Source organism: Oncorhynchus keta, chromosome 32 (genome assembly GCF_023373465.1).
Source record: "Oncorhynchus keta strain PuntledgeMale-10-30-2019 chromosome 32, Oket_V2, whole genome shotgun sequence".
Classification (NCBI taxonomy): Eukaryota; Metazoa; Chordata; class Actinopteri; order Salmoniformes; family Salmonidae; genus Oncorhynchus; species Oncorhynchus keta.
In genome coordinates, this window is record NC_068452.1 from 7,410,645 (window position 1) to 7,428,214 (window position 17,570).

General features: G+C 45.3%; 2 protein-coding genes across 2 annotated transcripts in view; both read right to left on the reverse strand.

Annotated features, from left to right (window-relative positions):
• Positions 1 to 9,228, reverse strand: part of LOC118364963 (mucin-12-like) — a 47,616-nt gene extending 38,388 nt beyond the window's left edge. Inside the window, exon 1 of the mRNA XM_035746807.2 lies at positions 8,792 to 9,228. The gene's annotated coding sequence lies outside the window, so the exon portion shown is untranslated. The remainder of the gene's footprint in view (positions 1 to 8,791) is intronic.
• Positions 9,229 to 11,596: 2,368 nt separating this feature from the next.
• LOC118364966 (mucolipin-1-like) overlaps positions 11,597 to 17,570 on the reverse strand; it is a 24,055-nt gene continuing 18,081 nt past the window's right edge. The window contains exons 12-14 of the mRNA XM_035746810.2: positions 16,565 to 16,771; positions 16,094 to 16,224; positions 11,597 to 15,780 (exon numbers count right to left, since the gene is read on the reverse strand). Coding sequence (XP_035602703.1) covers positions 15,744 to 15,780; positions 16,094 to 16,224; positions 16,565 to 16,771 — 375 coding nt within the window. The 3' untranslated portion in view covers positions 11,597 to 15,743. The remainder of the gene's footprint in view (positions 15,781 to 16,093; positions 16,225 to 16,564; positions 16,772 to 17,570) is intronic.

Sequence of the window (17,570 nt, forward strand, 5' to 3'; positions counted from 1 at the left end):
ATTCATTAAAGGACTGCTGTCTGAGTGAGGCCTTGCTATGTGGATGCCTCCGATGTACTGGGGCTCTGGCCAGAGGAAACACAGGCCCCATTCACAGTGTGTGTGTGTGTGTGTGTGTGTGTGTATATATAAAGGGTATGGCAGGAAAGGAGGGTGGATAATGAGGGAGAGAGAGTGGAGAGGCTTTAGAAAGACAGGAGTTTACAAGGAGAAAAGAGTATTGGAGAAGGAGGGGTTTATTAGGGAAGGAAGGGGGTTTCCAACAGGGAACTTCTTTATTGGACCAGTTCCCTGCAGACAGGAAACAGGTCATTCACTAGTCAACAACTGACCAAGTTCACTAGAAGTTACAACAACGCATTTTGACCAAAGCAGATCCACCCACACGGGTTGTGTTCATTAGGGAACATCGTAGCAAAGCGCTTCGCGATGGAAAACGAAAACTAGCACTTCTGATTGGTCAAGTTCAGGTCCTCTCCCCTTTTCAGTCCATTTTCTTCCATTGAGTGCCTAATAAATACAACCCAAGGCAGTCATTAACCTACCAACTGCATGAGATAGGAAGTATTTAGGAGGCTGTGCTATCCACTAAGGGGGGATTGTTGAACAGGGAAAGCCAGAACCCCCCCCCCATCTAGACTGCCAGCCTGTCCAAAGAGGGAGCCAATAAATTTAGTAAGAGGAGAAAGTTGAATGAACTCTTAGGATTGGTGGTAGAAGAGCGGAGGATGGGGTGAAGTATGTGTGGGGTGTGGAGAGCGAAAAGAGCTTAAGACTGTTGCTCCGTCTGCCCATATAAAGGCAGTGTTGCAGAGTTCCGCTGCATCACCACAGAACACTCAGAAAACATGGCACGCAGAGAGATCCAATCTCCTGATGAAATCCACCAACACAAGACAGTCATTACTCACAGCATGATGACAGGAGAGGCTCTGCTGAGCATATGGGCCCAGCTCGGCTCTCAACCCAGCCGCGTGGCTGTCTCAGCCAGTCTCGACTAAATTAAAGACGCTCCCCAACGCACTGCTGCTGTCGTAGACCTAGGAGGTGCCTGCTCTCAGTTTTGTAAACTCAACAAAGGCGAGCCAGGCAGGTCGCTAGCGAGTCGGTACTCGACGTCCAGCCATGTCCGAGGACGTCGGGAGATGACGTGAAAAATCGACCACAAGGGGCAACAGTGAGCGATGTTACCTTCAAGGTGGCTTTGGTTGTGGACCGGGATGGGTGTAAGCATCTGCCTCTGGTTCTAAAAGGTTGCAAGTTCGAATCCAGCAATAGAAAGTGGTTTGGGGTATTTGTCAAGCCCATCCTAAACCATTCGGAGTTAATGCCTAAGCTTAGCCCTAAACACTTAGATATTGGACATTTGAAACATGACTGAAGTTGTTGAGGCAAACTGTACAATCAAGCCCCAATATTCTCCTATTCCATTAATTGGAGAGAGGTTACATTTCAAGCCAGCCCAGCATGTTGGATATGCATTTAATACATTATATCTTGGGTGACAACATGTTTGAATGTGTATGGATTTAAAGGCCCAGTGTCGTCAAAAACATGATTTACCTGTGTTTTTATATATTTCCACACAGAGGTTGGAATAATACTGTGAAAATTATGATCATGCCCTTTTAGTGTAAGAGCTGCTTGAAAAGACTGCCTGAAATGTCAGCCTGTTGTTGTGGGATGGAGTTTGGGCCTGCCTGGTAACATCAGAAAAGTAGTTAATAGACCAATAGCTCTTTTCTAAGAAGCCATCCGTTTAAAAAAAAAAAAATTTAAAAAGTTTTTTTGAAAACTTAATTGTTACCCAGAAATGATTTGATATGGAGATTTATTTTTAAATGGCTGCATTGGACATTAAATAGGCCTAAATTACATTGGGCATACTTGTGCAAAGTGTAGCATGAGATTATGATAAGATACTATACATAGGCTGCAGCGGGCGAGTGGTTGTACGAGGCTCTATATAGGCTAGTTGGCAGGGTATAAGAAGGGTAGTGGCAAGGCGTGTGTGAGTGAGTGATGTCCTCGGCAGACCCAACTGGGGGGGGGTGTTCACGTCACAACACTAACCAAAACTGCTGCATTCTTGCACACACACACACACACACACACACACACACAGCTCTACTCCTAAGAATTCAGTCTGGGACACCGTGAGGGAGGGAGAGGCGCTAGCATTCTTTCACAGTTCCTGCTGGCGTCTGATAACAAAAGAGGACGTGGTTGCCGATCCGACTTTCCCAGGGTCTTTAGTCTGCTGCACTCAAAGAGCCAGAGCTTCTGCATACGTGTACATTCTCTACTTTAGCTGCAGAGAACCAGGCTGCTCTGTGGAATGGCACTCGTTTAATGAAGTCAGATCCAAGCTGAATCCGTGTCTGCAAGATTACAAGGAACACAGTATTCTACAGAACAGAACAGAATAGAATAGCATAAAACCACAGTAAGACAAAAACACCACACCGTAACTCATCAGGTTTTACCAGTGAAACATCCATGTGGCATCATTCTATAGTAACCATTTCATCTCAAATCAGCATTCGGATTTTCTTCAGTTATACAGGTGTGGTTTTGAAGTAGCCTACAGTGTCGTTTAGAATGATGGAGCCAACTAATTTTAGAGCCGATTGTGTTCAACCGTAGCACAGCCTACCTGTGTATTTCGCCTAGAGGCGCGCGCTGTTGACTAACTTTATACCACTATGCCATTATAGCCGGTTATGTTAGGTAGACCGTGCAGACGTGGATCCAACTTCATTTAAAACGAGCACCATGAGCATTTCCCCAATGACTGTATGTGTCGCCTGAGTAACCGGTTCCCCGCGCGTAGGGTAACAAAAACAGGCCATGGTGGACGACACACTACCGTGGGCTCTCCCCGGGGAGCCATGCACCGCTGCCTTCCCAAGCTCGCCCTATGGTGACAAGCGTTTCACAGTGACCTGAGGGTGAGGGCAGGGTGCCGATCTCCTATGAGGCAACTCAACAGGAGCAACGCTCCCATAGAGGATAGCTTGCTGACCTTTACCCTTCCGTTTAACCGGAACCACTGGCACAATGGACTCAAGAGCGGAATGGAATTACTCGGTGGGAATACGAGCTCATGCCGACCTGAAAAGCCACCGCTAACTAGCTAACTAAAGCCCATGGCATCTCATCTGGCAGTACACTGAAGAGGTGGCACTCATTTCAGTTTGAGACAGAATTGAAGCATAAAAACGATGATGTCAACGACAAATAAATATCAAAAATGACCTATAAAATCCCTCCATGGCTAATCAAAAACAAACACACAGGATCCCCTACCCAAGCCAGCCAGCATTAAATGTCTTCGGGTACCATCAAAAACAACACGGGACCCCCTACTAGAGCCCTGCACGGGCGTGAATTTTAAGCCCGAACCCTAACCATGCCCGAGACGGTCAGGCCCGATTGCTTGTGTCAAATTTAAGGCCCGGACCCAAACGACTTCCTCCATTAGTAAACCCTTTAGTTGCTACTCTCCATCCGTCACAAGCTCCCTGCACGCCGAGTCAGTGAGCAACCATAGCAAGGGCTCCACTTGGGCTGCTCTGCTCAACGAGCCATGTCAGCTGTAAACTCAGACAAAACGCAAGGAACGTCGTTATGATCCTAGTCAGATACGACTGTACCGCGCAGGCAGAGCAACGGAGCTCTACCCCACAGAACGCCCTTTTCCTGCAGCGCCCCACCCGTCACTGGGTGTCCCCTGCACTGTGCTTGGATGGTGGGAACTTCTGGAAGCCCCGCCCCATGTCTAGTGGAGAGGCTGGGGAGACACCAGGGCACAAAGCCCCTTTGCCAACTTGGGTAGACCACAGATATATATACAGAGAATATCAAAAGATGCTTCTAAGCTATTCGATGGATCAGTAGTGGACATCGCCTCGTCTTGGACTCTGTGCATGCTCCTGCTCCAGTCCAGCTCCTGTGAATAAACCCTATCCTGGTCTTAATGAAAGACCAGAGTTAGTCGATTGCTCGGCTGAAGTAAGTGTCCTGCACTGGAACAAAATCCTGCAAGCGCTGCAGCCCGCCAGGATTAGAGCCCTGACATATAGGCGGGACACTAAAGCATTGGCTTAGCCATGCTAAACAATTCATGAGCTGGACTGTGTACTTAAAACACATGTTAAGGTTAATTAAATCCATAAGGGGGGCATGGAGAATGTGCTAACTGATGTTAAAGCACTCGATAACGGGATGAGGAGGATAAGGCTGTGGCGAGTCACGCTACAGGCTAAGTGGATAGTTAGTGTAGCCAATTAGCCGCAGGGGAATGAGATGCGGATGGGCTAACCTAACAAGTTAGTGTTAAGGGAAATCACAAGACAATGGGGGTTACCTAGTCATTTAGCCTGGGGGGAATCAGGAGGGAATGGACTCGCGGCTAGCCTAGCCACTAGCTTACGTTCCTGCAGGCAGTCAGAACAATCTGGATAAAACTGGACCAGGTTCAAAGCAGCACTGAGCCGGGTTTGGTCTGGGGCATGAATAGGGCCGAATGTTCCCGCAGGGTGGGAGATGGCAGAGGGGAGGTGTGTGTGCTGGTTGTCAGTGGGTAATCTGAGGATTAAAAGGTAACAGACAGGTCCCATTGTCTGCCCCTGTGCCCCCTTTGGCCTGGGGCATAGAGGGGCGTATGGATTAGCTCAGCCGAAGCAGGGGGACAGGGGTAGCAGCTGGCACGCTTGCTTTTGGCCAAAATCCCACGAGAACAACCAGACCTGGGACACCAGGGCTCTAAATGCATAATACCTTGATTCCTCGCATCTTCTCAAAAACCCATTGGAGAAGGTCTGAGGGGTTTGCGAAGGAGGCAAGGGGATCGGTTGCGGAGAAAAATCACAGAAACACTAATTGAGAAGATGCCATGACAGACCAGGGACACCAGGCTTTTGGAGGGATGGGGAGGCTGACAGTGGGATGGCTACAGGGCTGCTTCTCTCTGGGGATCAGGAAGAAAGTCAATAGTGGAAAGCAGCTGTGCTCGGTGTTGCTGCTGCCTCAGGGCCAGATCAGTTACCAGGGCTATGAGCAGCCAGGGTGAGCGCAGGCCAGATGGACTGATCCCATCGCGCCTGCCTGGCTGCCATGCACTTGGGCGCACACACACCACGGCTCTATTACTGAACACACAAGACCTGGGTTACTCATGGGACGTGAGGCAGACCAGAGGAAAACAGGATGTGTGTAACCAGCCACGATGCACACAGCAAGGGCCGTCAGATACACACACCTCAAACCTCGGGGTCAACACCTAACCACCAATCAAACCTTGTCCCAAAGCACACCATTAAAACAAACCAGATATGGCTAAACGTATATCGGTGCGGGATGCAGCGTCAATAGATTTGAATGAAGCCTCGTAGGAAAAATATGAAATAAGTGGACTTAAATTGTTCCTTGAGCAGGCATCTCAAGGTCAGACCAGAACACAGGATCTGACCAAATCCAATTCCTGAATGTGTTGAACACTTTGGATCATAGCAGAGCACAGAGCCACACGTCACAATGCCAGGCGGCCAGAGTCTAAAAGCAGTGCGTGTCCATTGCATCGTGGCTAATAAAGAGAACGCTGAATCCCAAGGCACAGACCACCACAGTGGCAAGTGCTACAGCAGCACAACCAACCACAGCCTTCCATGGGACAGCCGGCAGCAGCCCTTCCGGACTGGAGACCGTGTCCGAGTCCCAAATAGCACCCTTCTCCCTATATGTGGGACGGACTTACTGAGACACCATAGAAACCAGTGAGAGAGCGCACGATGAAACCTACTGTAATTGTATTCACAGGATGTGTGACGTTCATAATGCTGCAAATTTGAGGGATTTTATGGCCGCTGATAGGGTAGATAATAGCTCGCGAGCAGGTGTGTGTAATTAGGTACCATTTCATCAGCTCACTACGCAGGGCAAAGACAATGGATTTGAGTCCAGTGACCTTGACATCCATTTAGGTATCATCCCAGCAGCTGTAGCGTCGATGCGGTCGCATGGCCACAACGACAACCAGAGCAAATAAAAGGAGCATTTAGCAACCATTACAAGTGGAAAGCCAGGAGTCAAGCAGCACACCTTTTGTGACTCCCACACTCCCAAGACTATTATTTAAGGGAATTTGTTGAAGGCACCAAACAAAAATAACAGATAACAAACCCCTCAGACCTGCGGAGTTTTACGGCTGTTATCCAATTTAAAAATCAGCCCTCCGGTCACGCGATCGGAAACAACGCAATGCCAACCACCTGGATTTCTGTGAGAGTCTTACCGAAAATAGACAACTGCATCTGCCCCATGGGGCGCCATGTTGACTAACAAGGGAGTGTACACTACAGGAGAGGAACCAATTGAAGTGCAACTTACATTCCAAGACTAGTTGGGTGCCAATCATGTTTACGCGACTCTCGTCGAGAGAACATTAGTTCTACGAGAGTCAGAGGCTGATCTAAGGTCTGTTTTCTTTCAATGAATACAGCGATAAGGATGATTTTAGGGTTGGTAATACTGATCCTAAACCTGCACTTAGGGTAGTCTCGTCAACCCGACCATAGGCAAAAGAAGTGACTAGGGTATTTTTTGGCATAGACAAACTGCGTCACTGCCTACATCACTACTTTATTGGCTGAATAAAATACTGGCTAGGAAGATCGAGATCACGCAGGTTACTTTTAATGAGTGCATTTCGCAAGTGGCTAGTTTGCGTCAACTACCTGCAAAACCACTGCAAAGATTTTGCCTGCAAACATTGTTTTTTTAAATTGCAACGTTCTGTTATGTCCACCCCACGATTTGTTGGGAGTGTCCCCTGAATCCCCTCACCCATATTGAGGTAGTGTGACGTAGTTCCTCTACGCCAAAAGAGCCCATAATTGAAACCAGACTCATAGTCACTGACTGCCAACTTCGAGTCAATTTGGATCTGACACTGCAGAGGTTTAGCAGGAGGACAGAGGAAGTGGTATTATCTTAAACGGGTGTGTCAAAGTCATTTTCCCCCAGGGGCCGCATTTGGTCTTCAACAAGGTCCGGCAGGCCGCACTGAATTTGTTATTTAAAAATATTGTCCTCAATCCTTCATTTCTGGCATTTTCAATGCACCCTGACATGTAGGTGATTATTAATGAGATGGACACATTCAAGAAACTGTATGTAGGTCCATTATAATTGACAGTTGATTTGGTTTTAGTCATTTCAAAGTATATATACATTTAAAAAACACCAGTGGGCCAGATTGGACCCCCCCGACTGTATATGTTTGACACCTCTGGTATTGTGAACATGCCAGGAGCTCAGGCCATAGGCATCAGTGAGAGAGATGGTTTCAAGCTCCTGCAGTGATAATTCACACTCAGAGAGGGTTGCCTGAGAGGTCACTGCTGAGAGGGGACACATTCCCCACTCTGGGTGGGCGAGAGGGTGTCACTGTCAAACCCCTGCAGCAACGTAACCTCTCAGTCAATGTGACACCCTGAAATGGATAATACACCCCTACAACAAAACCCAAAAACAAGACCACATTCACCACATTAGCACATATGTCTTGAAAAGGAAGTCACGTCTCCTTTAAGAGATCAAATGTCAATTTCACATTTAATTAACAGTTTTCAGATTGAAAGAAAGCACTTGATCACTGATAAAAAGGCATGTTATGCTATATAGAACAATTGATGACAACAGCAGATATGACCAGACTGATGCTGTTTGATAGACTTCTGAAATCTGATGAACTTCTGTTGACACCCAGTCCGTGACATTGAGATGGGGCAGGTGGGATAGCATTGGCTGGCCTGTGCCCCATTACAGATTATGTAACATGTATTTGGAGCCAAAACCCAGCTGACAGGATCACTGGGATCTGACATTGGCATCTGATGCTTCTGAACTCTCCTTCTAGCGCTGCCCAGTCTCAGTCAGTATAATCTAGCAGACATCTCCAGACCTGGAGGGCGCGCGAGCCAGACTGACATTCCCGTTCACACTGACGTGCTGCTGGTGTAAAAGGTAACTCAAAAAGCTTATTGTGATAGAGAATCATATAGGCCTGCCAGCCCATCACAATGTCCCTATCAACTGTGCTCACATAATGGGAGATTGATTCAGCAATGTAACCTACAATGAAATTATTTAGACTAATGTTCTTTCATAGCGCCACATGTAAAAGATGCACTTTCGATCGGGCCAGCAATCGATAATGGGATCGCGTTCACACCTGCTCTCCATTCGAAAACGCAGTTGCATCGCAGAGTTTACTGGCGAGCCACAGAGAACTCAGCAAAGCCCAAATCTCAGGACACAATCACGAACGGTAAATTAACCCCGGTTTTGCAGTAGCCATTTGGGGCCCTCTCATTCTCAGAACAATGGTAGGGGTACATTTGGTGCCGAGGTTAGTCAATAAATCGATTAAATGAACATAGAACTTAGGCTACGCATACAGTTGGGTGTCCAGTCACCTCATGGACCTTGACACGACTTTTTTAGGGAAAGAAAACCACCACGTCCTTGTTGAAACCACCGCCCAAAACAAGTTCACCGACGTTGTAGACGTCACATCAAAATCCAGTTTGAAAACATGGGCTTTCAACAACGAACGATTGATAAGTGTCATTTCGCGAGCTTTGTTTAGATTACATATTTTAACGCGAAAGCAGCATGAATTAGCAGAACATAAAAGGCACCGAAATGGCAACAATGTGTCCAAGAAAGTGCTTATTGCGAGACGTTTGCTGGCTCGAACTACATCGTATCAATAATACCCACTCACCGTAAGAATGTCGAGGTACGCTTCGCAGCGTTTCCCCCCCACAAATTCTCAGGTACCGTTGTAGGCGATTCCTTTTTTTTGAAGGCTACTTCCTCGCTGGCTGGACAAAAACAGACCAAATATATCGGTGCGGAGGTTATAAACGTAGAGGACAAACAATCAAACGTGCAACTGGCTCCCTTCACTGGCAAGCTTCGCACTGACGCTGTAGTTTCAATTCCTCTTTAGTAACGTTCCCGGGACCAAAGAAGCTACCTCTCTGGAAAGAGGAATCGAATGAGTGGCGTTAACACATAGTCGAGCGAGGGTGAAATTGCAGAAGCACCCCCCCCCCAAAAAATCGATTTATCCAGCAAGGAACCAATGAAGAACCATGGCCTGAGGTTTATTTAAAAAACTATGGATGATGTCATATGCTAAACCACTGCCCCTTCTTTTATTTTCTGTGTGCGAGAGTGCCTGGCCCCCATCCCTCACCCATTCTCTGTGTATGAAGTTCCAAAATCCAGCTGCATGGCTCATATTTAAACTACTGCAGACCTACACTGGATGCCTGCAAGGCCAAACGAATAGGCTAGGCTACATAAGTATGTATACATAGAGTCTGTAAAGGTTTCAGTTTCAGTTGGTTAAAAAAAATCGATTTGAATGCAATTGATAGTTTCTTGATATCAATGAAGAATAGGCACATTTATTCAACTGAGAAAGGCATTGTTCACACTCCTGGTCTGGTTATGTCTTATTTATTAGCATAATGTCATTGTCCCATGAAAACCTTGAAACTCAGTTTTTGCAAAGCAGTAACTCAATGTGCTCTGAACATTTCATAACTGTAGGGCCAACAACATTTACCCCAAATAGCTTCGGAAATGTCATAATTGTATGTTCGTTAATGGGGAAATATGGTCATTTTATCCATTTCTTGAAAAGTTTATGTTCTGGAGATTAAGTCATCAAACAGCGACAATAAGGTGCATCTGTTGATGGTGCTTATGAAGACATACAGCCTCAGCTACTTTGCTGCACGGCCCTGACTGCCCACAATGGGAGTGGCAGCTTGCTTCTGTTCCCTCAGTTGCAGCTGCTGGCTTTACAATAGGAATCAATGAAAAGACTGGCAACATACAAAGACTATGAAATTGACAGAAAGAGACTGAATCGGGCCAAGAAATCTGACATCAACTAGTTTGTTATACAGCAAGACGACAAAGAACAACAAATGAATGAGGAGTCTTTGGGCAAAGAAAAGTCCCAACTCACAGTGCGAGGAGAGGGTTAGACTGGAAACAGACATGATGCATTCACTCTGGACGAGTGATGTGAAATATGTAGACATTGGGATCCTCACCATTCAATCTGCCTTTCTTACAATGTGTGTGTGTGTGTGTGTGTGTTTACTGCACCTCATTATAGTGTGTGTGGAAGCGGGTGACTCATACAGTTTGTCTGACCCCTCTGTCTGTCTCAGCTATTCACAGGGCTCTGGCAATTGTTACATCTGCAGCCTGTCAGCCTTTACTATCGTCGAGGGCTAATTGCAGAGACTGGGGAACCAAGAGCCTCTCCCTGACCCCATAGCTTTTATAGTGTGTGTGTATTCGGCCACAAACGAAGATCCTCAATTGGGTTGTTAGTAAAACCACAAAATCCAGTTCATTCCTGTTTCTGCCCACCCATCTCAATGCTCTGTAATGTTGTCCTATAAGGGTGTGGCTCAGTATTGGTCTCTATGGGAAAGCCTGTGGCAATGGAACAGGGATTGTTAAACCAAAGTGGTTTCTTTCATCATTGACTTGCTGGCCCACAGTCTTCCAGTGAGGTCTTGTTGTTTCACCCATCTGCCAAAACAACACCAATCCCGGACATACTTTGTGTATGCAGCTCCATGTACAGCTGCATACGCTGCCCATGGCACAGAGCAAACAACCATGCAAGACCACACACATACAGAGAGGCTAACAGACAGAGAGAGTGACTGGCAGATATACAGACAGACAGAAAAACAGACCAGTGTAAAGGATGTGCAATAGCTAGCTAGTTAGCGGTGGTGCGCGCTAAATAGCGTTTCAATCGGTGACGTCACTTGCTCTGAGACCTTGAAGTAGTGTTTCCCTTTGCTCTGCAAGGGCCGCGGCTTTTGTGGAGCGATGGGTAACGATGCTTCGAGGGTGACTGTTGTTGATGTGTGCAGAGGGTCCCGGGTATGGGCAAGGGGACGGTCTAAAGTTATACTGTTACACCAGCACACACACGTATACTCATGCTGAAGAAAAGGGTCATGGTGGTCAATTTCTGACCTGGGTATGAAGTATTTAGTCCAACAAGACAACAGTTAGAGGGAACCTCATCTCAAAATATCATGGAAGCCTAGCGCGTCACCCATTTACTACAGTAGCTTCTCTGAGTCATCGTTGTTCGGCAGTCGGGAAACGTGAGGCCACCTTTGACACACTGGAACACATTATCAAACGACAAATGAAATACTATATAAATAACAATGCCACAGACACCAAACACCATACCCATTGAAACTTTAGATTGTAGACCATTACCTCAGCGTAGTCATTATGTATTGAGGGCACCATGTAACAACCACAAGCATATCCTCAGGTCATTACAGGTCTCTAGTGCAAAAGGCATATTTCGATGAAAAGAACCTGTATGAATAAAGGTTAAATGGAAAAACAATATGGGGGTGTAGGGAGATCCCCAATGAGCTGGACGATTCTCTTCTCATCACTCATCTTGAAAAAAACATATACTTAACTTGAGAATCAATCAATCAATCCAGCATTAACACAAGGGAGTAATCTAATAATTTATTATTGAAATATTGAGAAAAAACAAATGGGTACAATTTAAGGCCAAGTGGCAAACAATAATGCCAGCACTAGGGATGAAGGTGTGAGCATGCGGGTCTGACAGAGATGTAGTCGTTGTGTGTGTGTGTGTGTTTGCATTTGGTGTGGGAAAAAAGAAAAACCCAACGCCAGCATCAAGTGGTGTGCACATACACAGTGGACACACCCAGTAGACGACTAGAGTGCAAAAACAAAGTGTGTGTCACTGAGATGGGCGTGGCCCAAGAGCCCAGCTAAAGGATGGGCAGCCAGAACAGTACATAATGGATGATGAGATTAGGTCAAGTGGGCTGGAAGGAATGATGTGCTGCATCAACCGCCAAAGGCTGCTTAGGAAAGGTACGTTACCAGGCAGTGGAGGCTGCTGAGGGGAGGACGGCTCATAAAAATGTCTGGAACAGAGCGAATGAAATGGCCTCAAAAACATGGAAGCCATGTGTTTGTTACCATTCCAGTAATTTTGCTTCAGACATTACCACGAGCCCATTCTCCCCAATTAATCTAAACTGCACTTTCTAAATTTACAGTATCTATTACAGTGAAAGAATGCCATTCTATTGTTTGAGGAGTGCACAATTTTGAACATGAAAAGTTATTCAAACAAATTAGGCACATTTGGGCAGTCTTGATACAACAGCTTGAACAGAAATGCAATGGTTCATTTGATCAGTCTAAAACTTTACACATACACTGCAAAATATAAATTGCACCTGGGCTGGAATAATACATTATGGTCTTTATCTTGCATTTCAAAGATGGTACAAAAAAAAATATTAAAGAACGGTTGCTTTTTTCTTTGTATCATCTTTTACCAGATCTATTGTGTAATATTCTCCTACATTCCTTTCACATTTCCACAAACGTCAGTGTTTCCTTTCAAATGGTAACAAGAATATGCATATACTTGCTTCAGGGCATGAGCTACAGGCAGTTAGATTTGGGCATGTCATTTTAGGCGAAAATTGAAAAAAAGGAGCAGATCCTTAAGAGGTTTAAGGTGCCACCAACTTCCTGTGTTACCATGATATGGGCACAAGTGTTCTATTTAAGGAGATCTACCATCGACGTTTTGAAATGTGGACTGTGACGAATTTGTGCATATTGAATGTTACATGAATTGTGTAAATGTATCTATGGTATTTGTTGTACTATAATACATTTTGTCTTCGGTTGTATTCGATCCCTATTGTCTCTCTCTACCTAATAAAGAGATCTTGGATGCAAGGTGGTCTATTCTCCTCCTTTAGGATGTTATTGTCTGAGTCTTTGGGGTGCAAAAGCCCTTATTCCCCCTTCTGGTAAGTTCAGGTAATTACACCCTGAGGTAAACTCATGATATTTCTTCACACATTTTATACTGTAAGCTTGACCATGGGCTTGAGTTTCATGCAAACAATATATAACTCAAACATCAACAAAGCAGATCATTTTACCAGCTTTGTTTGATCAAAATCAAGTGGTGAAGAACCGAAAGTATGGCTGCGTCCTGATTCTTCACCCTTTAAAAAATATTTGCACTTGTACACTTCCGGTCATGGATTGGACAAGTTGAAATTCTCTCTAGCCAACGACTAAACCAATCCCATTGCTTTTAAATTCATCGATGTGTGCAAATGCAGACTTCGGGAGAAGGGTGGAGAATCGGGATGCAGCCCAAAGCAATTGCCACCTGCTCCTTCTCCAAAGTATTTCCAGCCACGTGAACAAACAGGCATTTAATCATCAATGGTTTGGCATCGTACTGAGTGTGGCACAGAGATCCAACATACTCAAAACAATGTTCAAGTAAGGGGGAAAAAAAGATTACACAATGAACTGTATAAATGTCTACAGACTGCTCAGACAGGACCTCTTCAGTGTCTAATACTACAATATACAAAACGCAAGGCCAAAAACAAATCCTGTTGGTGTACTGCTTAGTTAAGAACATACATTTAATTTAAATGTACTATATGACCATTCAAATAAGAGCTACATGACTCGTCACTAACTGACAGGCAGGCTATGGCCCAGTATCATTTCAGCCCCTAGCCACTTCTCGTAGCCTCTAGCCCTTTGGTGTTCTCAGATCCTAAAGAACGGATATGGTGAAAGCTCTGCTTTTAGCCTGTTTGGGAGGTTATATTCACATATAACTTTGCCTACACCTTGGTTCTATGGAATCTATCAACGCCAAAAGGTTCACGTTTAGAAGAAGTAGCTGGGACCGAAATGGAAGCAGGCCTATAACCTATTATTAAAAAAACGTTTTTTTCTCCTCCTTCAAAGGTGATTGGGAGTACAAAGCTCAATGCATGACCACTTTCTGGAGTCTGAACCTGAAGACCACGCTCCCCTTAGGCATTTCTCTCTAGATACATAAAACAACCCAACATTTAAAAAAAATAAAAAATAATTTAAACTTTCACAAGGACAAAGCAATTGGTTCGTTTTAAACTAGACATCATTATGAGACGTAAAACAGAATGGGATGAAACATACATCAGAGAATTCTTCTGGGTCAACACCACAAGCATTACTGCAATGCTCGCAAATACCCCCATCTCTCTGGCCTCGCTTAGCTGTCCTGCCTGCTCGTTATCCTCTCCCCGTTACTCGCAGGCAGTCTTTGTTCTTTAGACCAGTCGGATACAATTTGCAGTTCTCCATCCATATTGTCCATGACTGGAGCATAGGCCTTTAAAAATTCGCACACAAAAAAACAGATGAACTCTCCATTTTCCAATCGTGTAGTTTCCTCATTTAAGGAAGTGACATTCAGGTCAAGCAAATATGGACAGTCATACTTCCATTGCGACCGGAATGTTGTGCCATGGTGGGTCTTTGTGAGACTCGGGAGTAGACGTGACTACTTCACTACGGAACCCTTTTTCAAATGAACTCTGACGAAGCAGTGTTCAGCACGCAGCGACAAAAAGCATCATTTGTGCATCGTGAACAGGACATGTACAGTGTAGAACTTGACACGTACAAAATCAACAACGGCACTGACGTTTACCCTGTGTGCTGCGTCACCGGATTAACACCTACTGAAACCACTGGTACTGTAGGTGTACTTGAGATGATGCACTGCATCTCTGTCTGTGTCCAACTTAAAACTATAGAACAATTCTATGGATATTGTTCCTGGAGACCAGAACCAGCACCTGGGTGTGAGTACTGGTTTTTTAATTGATCGGTCTTAAAACGCTGAAATACTATGGCTGCGTTTAGACAGGCTGCTCAATTCTGATCTTATTTTTACCAATCAAATCAACTCTGAAAAAGATCTGATGGGAAAGGTCAAAAGGCCAATTAGTGTGTGGGGGGGAGATCAGAATTGGGCTGCCTGTCTAACCACAGCCTATTTGGCAGGAGATTTGTACAGCAAAGAGCAAAGATTAAGGTCATTGAGTGAGCCATTGTGTCCAGGCGCAGTGCAGGGTTTAAGTTCAATTGACTTGTACAGAGTTCAGTGGTGGTGACCACAAAGAGCTGTGGCCAAGCCAGCCTTGCTCTCAGCAGTTCTTGATGGGCTTGCGCCTCATGACAGGGCAATGACGTTCTTGCATGAGTCATGTGAACTGGACTTTTAGTGCTCTCTCCAAAGGGACAGTGGAAGTGCTACTCCAGAGCAGTCTCTGGCCTAAGATAAAGTACGCATGTCATTGTCATCAACCTTCATATATAACCAGAACTTCTGACATTTAAAAAAAACATGCTTTGTCCAGTTCTTGTCCCTTCTGCAGCTTACTGAACACCTAAAAATTCATGTAAAACAATTAAAAAGCAGCTAAATGTGCTAACAAGACATTGCACTATGGCCCTCAGCAAGTATGGATTGTGCGTAAATCCCAATTTTGGCAAAACACTGTTCTCTTTCTGTGTGGGAAATGCGGTGTTGAGCTGTATGTTACTGTGCAACATCCCTATAACATTCACACAACGCAGGTGGTCTCGTCAATGAATCCACTCAAAAAAGAATAGGCTTTCAGCTCATAGTCCTGGCTCATGCCTGACCCAGATTCGATGGTAAAGACAATGAAAATCTGGATGCAGTGCAGCACTCCGGGCCAGCAGAGAGCGCTGTAGGTCCAGACACCACAACCCAGTCAGTTCACCAAAAGGACATCCTCGTATGTTGTCGTTCTGAGGGAAGAAACAAGCACTTAACACGATAGCGCATACACATGTAGAAAAACGTAAACGTCTCTCAACCGTGATAGAAAGGATAATAGTGAATGCATCTGTTATTGTCTGGTCATTGAAGTGGCATCTACTGCTGATCATTCTACAGGGGAACATCCATCCCCATCAAGGCTAGTTGGAGCCATCACCATCAACTTACACCCGTCTGACTCCTTCAGATCGGCAAACACTGAAGAAGTTAAGAGCTGGGGGGTGGATTCTGAACCTGGCCTTGACTTCTACCTTCAGTCTTGACCTGTGCCCCCTGACCCACCTGTCACAGCAGCAGAAGAAGGAGCAGGGCGAGGTCTCGAGGCCCCGGTACATGCCCGAGCTGGGCGTGTCAGTGCACTCTGCGATGAAGGCGTGCAGGTCCGTAATGTGGTAGGGCTCCTGGGTTTGGTGCTAGAGGGACAGGAGAGGAGACATGCGTGCAGTTTGAAGGAAGTTGCTAACTAGAGTTAGCGCAATTGCCAAATAGCATTAGAGCAATGACTGGAAGTCCAGGGTAACTGCAAGCATGCTAATAGATACTATTGTCTTCCAGTCATATTGAGAAATTACCTCTAACTTCCTTCATAGATAAAGGGCTATAATGACTCTTGGCTGTACCTTGATCTCTGAAAATGCACATCGCTGAAGAACATTTTCAAATTAAATCTCACTGTGGATGATGAGTTTTACTGTATTATTTACACAGATCTGTGCTCTTTTGCCTGACGAAAATCTCGCCCTTTGTTGTTACCTTGATGGTCTCGTAGGCACCAGTGATGAGGGCGATGAAGAGCGACAGTACCATGTAGATGAAGAGGGAGATGAAGGTGTACAGGTAGACCTGGCTGAACACCCACACCAGTGTGCTGCTCTCCTGCATCTCAGAGAAAGTCACAAACATGTCGTCGCCGTTGATCAGCGAGAACAGGCACTCTGACACCATGGAGAGAGAGCGGAACTGACGGAGGGCGAGAGAGAGGGAAACAGTTCAATTACATTTCATGTACAGTGGGGCAAAAAAGTATTTGGTCAGCCACCAATTGTGCAAGTTCTCCCACTTAAAAAGATGAGAGGCATGTAATTTTCATCATAGGTACACTTCCAACTATGACAGACAAAATGAAAAAATCTTCACAAGGTTTTCACACACTGTTGCTGGTATTTTGGCCCATTCCTCCATGCAGATCTCCTCTAGAGCAGTGATGTTTTGTAGCTGTTGCTGGGCAACACGGACTTTCAACCCCCCAAAGATTTTCTATGGGGTTGAGATCTGGAGACTGGCTAGGCCACTCCAGGACCTTGAAATGCTTCTTACGAAGCCACTCCTTCTTTGCCCGGGCGGTGTGTTTGGGATCATTGTCATGCTGAAAGACCCAGCCACGTTTCATCTTCAATGCCCTTGCTGATGGAAGGAGATTTTCACTCAAAATCTCACGATACAGCCACCACTAACAGTGAGCCACCACTAACATTGAGTGGCTGCTGCAAACACACTGACTCAACTCCAGCCACTTTAATAATGGGAATTGATGTAAAATATATCACTAGCCACTTTAAACAATGCTACTTAATATAATGTTTACATACCCTACATCATTTATCTCATATGTATACGTATATACTGTACTCGATACCATCTACTGCATCTTGCCTATGCCGCTCTGTACCATCACTCATTCATATATATTTATCTACATATTCTTTATCCCTTTACACTTGTGTGTGTATAAGGTAGTAGTTTTGGAATTGTTAGATAG